At 49.1% G+C, this 7334-nt stretch overlaps 2 protein-coding genes across 3 annotated transcripts in view; one reads left to right on the top strand and one right to left on the bottom strand.

Annotated features, from left to right (window-relative positions):
* Positions 1–472: 472 nt before the first annotated feature.
* rps14 (ribosomal protein S14) lies at positions 473–2493 on the top strand. Its single transcript, XM_070856053.1, has 5 exons — positions 473–545; positions 1523–1674; positions 1925–2086; positions 2163–2239; positions 2386–2493. The coding sequence occupies exons 2-5, from the start codon at positions 1526–1528 to the stop codon at positions 2451–2453; spliced, it is 456 nt and encodes a 151-aa protein (XP_070712154.1). The 5' UTR covers positions 473–545; positions 1523–1525; the 3' UTR covers positions 2454–2493.
* Positions 2494–3649: 1156 nt separating this feature from the next.
* chm (CHM Rab escort protein) overlaps positions 3650–7334 on the bottom strand; it is a 16873-nt gene continuing 13188 nt past the window's right edge. For both annotated transcript variants that reach the window (XM_070856045.1, XM_070856046.1), the window contains exons 15-17: positions 6778–6876; positions 5366–5511; positions 3650–4007 (exon numbers count right to left, since the gene is read on the bottom strand). In XM_070856045.1, coding sequence (XP_070712146.1) covers positions 3816–4007; positions 5366–5511; positions 6778–6876 — 437 coding nt within the window. In that variant the 3' untranslated portion in view covers positions 3650–3815. The remainder of the gene's footprint in view (positions 4008–5365; positions 5512–6777; positions 6877–7334) is intronic.

Genomic DNA, 7334 nt, shown 5'->3' with positions numbered 1-7334 from the left:
TAGCTGACAGGATAAAGTTACCAAACTGTAGAAATAGCGGGACAGTCGCTAAAGGAGTTGAGAGCTAAGAGTGCTAGCCGAAGATTAAATGCACAAACAGGTGATTAGAAGCATAAAACCGATTCAGTTAACGTAGAAATACCAAGACGGCAGCACAGAACTCAGCTCCGACTGACAGGAAGTGATGTAACGCGCTAGTAACATGTTAGTTTTAGTATAAATCAAAACCAAAATGAAATAAACATACTTAAAATAAATGAGTTTGTGTTTCCACCAGATTCTGTGGAGGGTCTTTGAAATCACACATCTGGTTTGGAATCATGTTTCTGTTCGCTTCTATACAAAATCAATAACATACACATGACAGAAATAAATAGGCTTCATTATAAACATTAGATTGATTAAGGAAATAAAATTCGGCGCTTCTTGTAGAGACCACGTGGTGGCGGCAGCAGCTGGTTCCCGCGCTGGAGCTCTTCAACTTTGACCCCGGAAGCGGAAGTTCTTTCCTTTCTTGTTTCTGCTTCGTAGAGAGACACACAGAGGTAAGAGCCGCTCCACTTTAATCCCTCTGAAATCTGATTTTCAGGCGACCATCCGATGATTTAACTTGTGTCCACAGAGTCTGGGAAGATGTTTGTTTCTGTTTGCGCTCAAATTGTTTCTCTGGAAGAAACGTTTGTGTGATTTTGGGGCTTTTCCTCCGTGTTTGTGTGTCTGCTGGCGGCTGCGACATGTCGCCATCTTAACTCCGGGCAGAGCAACAGGGAAACACCGTTACTTGCCGGTAGTGTGATTGATAGATTAGTTATCGATAGTTCAGAGTCACGCCGCCGTGTCGTCCACCGTCAGAGGAAAATCGGGTTTAGAGTCCAACTGAGGCTGCTGGCCGGGAGATGCTAACAGGCTAATGTTAGCATCCGGTGGCTGCTGTTGGTTATTTGTCACGTGCGCGGGTCACTGCCAAGCTTTTGATTTAAATATTCAACGTCGGTGCTCAAAGTAACAAGACTGAGATCAGCCTGCGTTCAAATGAAGCTGTTAGCATGTCTGTTAGCCACCATGTGACTAGCTGGTTCCATTATCGGACAGCGCTATAGAGACAAACACCACTTCTGAACAGGTCAAAGTGGCTCCAGGTGAAGCTGAGACCAGCTGACTGCTTCCTTCAGATTAACTTCGACTCTAGAGTAATTAAAACATCTGAACTAGTAGAGGTTGGCATGTGTCCAGTTCAGTGGTGATCAATGTCTCCAGAGCGTCGGTCAGCTTCGACCCCCAGCTGGTGTGTTGGAGGCTGTTTTCTGGCTGGTCTGAGTACAGCTGGTAGGTCAGGTGATACTAAGCATGGAGCTACTGAACCTTTTCTCTTTACCCATAATCCATCAGTACGGGGAATATTTGAAGGCGTCCGTCTGTAGAAATGTTTGTTGTCCCATCAGACCTGTCCGCTCTAATATGCTGCCTCATCAGGTGTCTTTGTTTGGCCTCTTCCTCATGTGTAACTCCTCCTCCTCCTCAGACGATGGCTCCTCGTAAAGGGAAGGAGAAGAAGGAGGAGCAGGTGATCAGTCTGGGTCCTCAGGTGGCCGAAGGAGAGAACGTGTTTGGAGTCTGTCACATCTTCGCCTCCTTCAATGACACCTTCGTCCATGTCACTGACCTCTCTGGGAAGTAAGTTCCCTGAGACACGTCTTCATCACGTAGCACAAACTCCTCCTCTGCCTCCCCGTGTGAACCGCGACCCCGCAGAGCTCATGTTTGATCAATCTTTGTTTCTATAGCGACAAGTGTTCTCTCACTTTCCATAAAGAGTCCGAATCCAGTTTTCCAAACGTTCCTGTGACCTCTGACCTCCTGTTATGGAGGAGCCGCTGCAGACAGGTGTTCCTGGGTCTGGTCTGATTGGTTGGTTTGTTTCCAGGGAGACGATCTGCCGTGTGACCGGAGGGATGAAGGTGAAGGCGGACAGAGACGAGTCGTCTCCGTATGCCGCCATGTTGGCTGCTCAGGATGTCGCCCAGCGCTGCAAAGAACTCGGCATCACGGCGCTGCACATCAAGCTGAGGGCCACCGGGGGCAACAGGTAACTCACCCGTCTGTCTGTCACCTGTCTGTCACCTGTCTCTTTCTGTCTGTCTGAGAGCCTGTCTGTGTTTCAGGACTAAGACTCCTGGTCCTGGAGCTCAGTCTGCTCTCAGAGCTCTGGCTCGGTCCGGCATGAAGATCGGACGCATCGGTGAGCTCACACACTCACACACACTCACACTCACTCACACTCACACTCACTCACACTCACACACACTCACACACACACACTTTCAGATTAGCAGAAAACAAACCATCTGTTTCTTCTCTTGTCTTCCTCCTTCGTCATGTGATCAGAGGACGTCACTCCGATCCCGTCGGACTCGACCAGGAGGAAGGGCGGCCGCCGCGGTCGCCGTCTGTAAACGACGCCAAGATTTTCTGACAATAAAACAATTAAAGCCACAGACGTCTACAGAGTGTCCTTCCACAGCCGATCAGCGGTCAATACTTAGTTTCCCGGTGTAGAATCAGGACTCAGGTGGACTGAAGGCACCCGTCGGTCTGTGTGCTGATGTCACTGCAGGCCTGGAAAGTGTTCAGTTCAATACCAGAGGCATTGATCACCTGATTAGAAGCTACTTCTCTAAACTGGGGGGGGGGGGGGGGGGGGGGGGGCCTTCAAACTGACAGTTGTCTTTAAAGCTGCTTAGAAGCTTTCAACCACCACATGACATGGTCTTCATCAGAGGCTGAACCTGCGTGACAACACTGAGGAAGATCATGTGACATGACTGAAAGCTCAGGGGGCAGCAGCTGGCCCACTGCCCCAACCTTTGTTTAGTGTTGGGGTGGACAGAATAATAGAAACACCAGAGTGCGAACTGTCAAGGAAAACCTCATTCAGGTTACAACAGTGACCGTTTCCTTACTTCCTGTCGGTGAGGTCAGCTCTCATTGGACCGTCGCCCAGTCACGTGACCAGTGTCACATGGACACTACTCTGAAATGTTTGCGTTATTGTTGCTCCTGTGGGAGCAGTTGAGGCCGTCGGCCAGCAGGAGGCAGCGACACACGGGGAGAAAACTAAACCAGGACACGAAGTCTGAAAATCAGCGGGATGCTCCTTTAGAGACGCCGCCTGACATTTACACACGCGTTTCTGTGTGTCTTCGGGCCAGGCCTACCCTTTAGTTTCCCATCATGCAGCTGTCTCTCTCTCAGTGGGGATTGTGGGTAAGCGCGGTGTGTTGCTCCAGGGTTTAAACAGCAGCTCAACATGAGATCTGAGAACCTGCAGGAAGACTGCAGCCGTCCAGCCCCCCACTGATCCACTTCCTGTTTCTAAAGGTCGAAGATTTGAGAAGAAAAGACATTGAACTTTGAACAAACCAGATGTACAACTGTCCACCAGACTCCATTCACAAAAAGTGATTTTAGCTGACAGGTGCTGTTTCTGCCTCCATCCAGTTAGTTTGTATTATGGAACACAAACTCCTGGGAGCTAAAATGACTGTTTTTGTAAATGGAGTTTGGTGTGTTTGAAGAGAGCGACAACATTTAACAGGTTTGTCTCCTGATGCAGGACCAGGAGCCAATCAGACGCAGGAGGCAGGCTGAGTTTGTTTGTGTTGAAGCTTTAATGTTTCCAGACAGGTGGAGCCTGGGGGAGGGGGGCAGATGAAGAACTGATAGAAAAATAAGAACAATTTAAACAAAGGCAACGGTGACCCACAATGCACTGCAGTGGCATTTGGCATCTATGGAAGATGTCATGTGACTCCACCTCATTCCTCCGTCTGGAGCCTCTCTTCCTCTTCCTCCTCCTCCTGTTTATCCTCTGTGGGGTCCCCGCCCCCCTCCGTCCCCGCCCCCAAGGAGGCCGGCGTGGCGTCTCCGTCGTAGATGATGTCTTCAGGGTTCGGAGCCGGAGGACAGAAATCCTCCTCAGGAAGAATCTTCTGGAAGATCGACTCGGCCTGGACGCACCAGAGACAACCGGCTGTCAGTTAGTCATGGGTTAGTTACCGGTCACCAGACTTTCCCCCTGGGGATCAATGGTTGTCAAAACCAGAACTAGTGCGACAACATTAGTGGTCGAATGCTCTCAATCTGTGCTGAACAACTAGGACCGATTTTTAATCTGTCATTCCACTTTGTGGAAACAGGCCACTATAGTTCCTGTTGTCAAATCTAAACACCCTAAATCCTGAAATGATTTCAGGCCCACAGTCCTGACTTCTCCAGTCAAGAAGTCTTTTGAAAAACTGGTTAAAGCTGAACTCCTGAACAGGACCAGGAGGAGGGTTCAGGATGCCACACTCCATCTACGAGCACCCGGAGAGCTCTAACAATCACGTTACACTGCTGTTGGTTGATGTTTCCTCTGCTTTTAATACCATACGGCCTCATCTGCTAATCCAAAGACCAATCGACTTCAGTCTGGATGTGCAGAACACAGAGTGAGTAAATTTTCTTCGATCTATCTGTAACATCTACTGGCTCACCGCAAGGATGCGTCCTGTCCCCTGTTGTACATACTGTACACCAACCGCTGAAAACCACCATATACTGAAATGTGCAGATGACACGGTCGTACCGAGCCTGTTGAACAGGACTGAAACCTCACGGTCCTGTGGTGGACTCTTTTCTAAAGTGGTGCCAGGCTTCGGTTTTATCTCTGAATGGATCAAAAACAAAGGACGTGTATTGACTTTAGACGCTCGCAGCCCCTCCTGACAGCACACTGATTGATGGGCAGGATGTCCTACAAGTATTTAGGAACTACAATAGACAAACTGACATTTGTGAGTTACACCAACACAATCTACAAGAGAAGTCAGCAGCACCTTTTTTGTTTAAGAAAACTCTCTAAATTCGATTCGTCCCTGATGACCATGTTTTATCGTTCTTCTTTTAGTCTGTGTTGATCTCTTCCTCAATTCACTCAAGGTAAAACAGAAAAAGATCCTCAACAAGGTGGTTAATCTCTGCAGTAAAATAACTGGCACTACTCCAGAAACCCTACAGGACATTTACAACGAACAGCTGAATCCATCCCGTCCCACTGTTCCCATCCCTTACATCATCACTTTCACTTTCTTCCATCCGGTTCACTGCTCAGACTTCACCGTACTCCTCTCCAGGAGGAACAGGGAGGCTGCCTGTGGTGTCTGCTTTGTGTCATGTGATCTTCTATTGATTTCATTGTTTCAAGTGTGCATGTATCTTATGTTATGACCCCATCAGGGACAAATAAAGTCATTGATTGATTGAAGTGTTTCTATCTGTATCAGTTATTAGATGGGTGATGGCCGTGTGTGTGTGTGTGTGTCACCTGTCTAATGGCGTGGTCGTGTCCCACAGCGCCGTCCGGTCCAGAGCACACGTGCACGTTAGACGGGAGGTCGTGACCTTCGACCTCCAGCCCCGAACCGTCGGCCATGTTGAAGTAGAGACACCAGAGAACAGATGGGCAGTCCTCTGCAGAGAGACAGGTACAGAGAGAGCGACAGTTAGCAGATGTCAGTGGGAACATTAACAGTTGCTAACACCGCTAGCGGTAGCCATCCAGCATGTGAACAGAACACAGATGGGGGCTCCTGTGCTAAGCTAACAGCTAACACTCCCAGACACACTGGTCTCCACTGAAGTAATCAGATTACTGAGCACCGCTGTCAGTGGTGATGACGGCACGTTCAGACAGAGCGGCGCTCAGCTCCTTCAGAACGCCGTCTCATCCAAATGTCTCACCATCTGTTACTATGGCAACACAACAGGAAAGAGAGGAGGAAGAGGACAGCTGCCCAATCAGGATGTGAGGTGGGGTGATGTCACCTTTAAAAACAGTTGGTGTGTGTGTGGTTTGGGGGGGGGGGGGGGGGGGGTAGTTAAATGTCAGTCTCAGTGAGATCAAACTGGCAAAGTGTCACATTAACACACGTCTATGTCACACTGAGGGGACGTATGAGGCCACCTGTTTAGATTTACCCTGAACACACCTTAAAGGGTCACTCCCCTGTTTCTACCCATGATCCTCTCTGTCCTCATCCTGGTGTGTGAGTGACTGGTAGGTAGTAAAAGTGTTGGAACTGGTCCAGTAGATCACCTCAGCCAGCAGACACCAAACGGGCTGCAATGGCTGCAACGTGATCCTTTGGGACAACTGCACCTGATCACAGTAGGTCCACTAAAAGAGCTTGTTTGATCCACTGACAGGCTCAGAGTGTTATTCTAAGTGTGTGACAGCATCATGGAAAGGATCCCTACAGAGAGAGACCTGGAAGATCCTTTTGGTTTAACCACAAACAGCACACACACCAGACTACATTCACTAAAACAGGGATTTTAGCTTCAAACACACCAGACTACATTCACTAAATGCCATTTTTAGGAAGTTTTGAAGGACACTTTTTTCTTGTCAGATGAATGGATCATGGCAGTAACTGCGTTGGATGAAGAATCTACAGTTTAACAGAAACATGACGGAGAAGCTTCTCTCCTCCTCCTCCATCACTGCTGATGAATCTCTGTACCTGCATCCATCCATCCTCCAGGTGTGTGTGTGTGTGTGTGTGTGTGTGTGTGTGTTCCTGAAGGTTGTTCTTGTTCTAATTAAAAGCAGAGAAGAAGATGATGAATGAATTAAAGACAAAGGGGGGAGGAGGAGGAGGAGGAGGAGGAGGAGGTCAGAGAGGAGAGAAAGTTTACAGGATGTGTGAGGTAATGAGAGAGGCGTGTGCGTGCTACCTCGATCATGTGACTCCGGTGTGCGGAACATCCTGGTTACCACCGGTGACAGGTCCTCGTAGGAGGAGCCAACTGACTGACAGGTGAGGTGGACCAAATCTACAGACACAGAAAAACGTGTCAGTAAACAACCTGGTGCGATGGCTGTCGTCTCCATGGAAACGGACCCCATCAGCCCCGCTGAGGACGGGAAGCATCAGATGCTGCACGGACAGTAAAGAGTGATGATTCAACCACGAATAGAAGAAAGTCAGAGTCTCAGAGAAGCTGCAGGTTATCAGGGAGAAGTGGGGCAGGACCTGTCCTGGTCCACATACTGGTTCTGGTTCTGGTTCTGGTGTGTGCGTGTGTGTGTGTCAGTGTGCGTGTGTGTGCGTGTCAGTGTGTGCGTGTGTGTGTGTGTGTGTGCGTGTCAGTGTGTGCGTGTGTGTGTGTGTGTCAGTGTGTGCGTGTGTGTGTCAGTGTGTGCGTGTGTGTGTGTGTGTGTGTGTGTGTCAGTGTGTGCGTGTGTGTGTCAGTGTGTGCGTGTGTGTGTGTGTCAGTGTGTGCGTGTGTGT

The sequence above is a fragment of the Pempheris klunzingeri genome, unplaced genomic scaffold (assembly GCF_042242105.1).
Source record: "Pempheris klunzingeri isolate RE-2024b unplaced genomic scaffold, fPemKlu1.hap1 Scaffold_50, whole genome shotgun sequence".
Taxonomy (NCBI): domain Eukaryota; kingdom Metazoa; phylum Chordata; class Actinopteri; order Acropomatiformes; family Pempheridae; genus Pempheris; species Pempheris klunzingeri.
Note: the sequence above shows the minus strand (reverse complement) of the source record. Positions and strands in the feature narration are given on the sequence as shown.

Bases quoted from the DNA above. Each gene is read 5' to 3' on its own strand.
- rps14 (XM_070856053.1), top strand. From the start codon at position 1,526: ATGGCTCCTCGTAAAGGGAAGGAGAAGAAGGAGGAGCAGGTGATCAGT. The intron at 1,675-1,924 runs GTAAGTTCCCTG...GTTTGTTTCCAG, and splicing joins GTCACTGACCTCTCTGGGAA to GGAGACGATCTGCCGTGTGA. The intron at 2,240-2,385 runs GTGAGCTCACAC...TCATGTGATCAG, and splicing joins CATGAAGATCGGACGCATCG to AGGACGTCACTCCGATCCCG.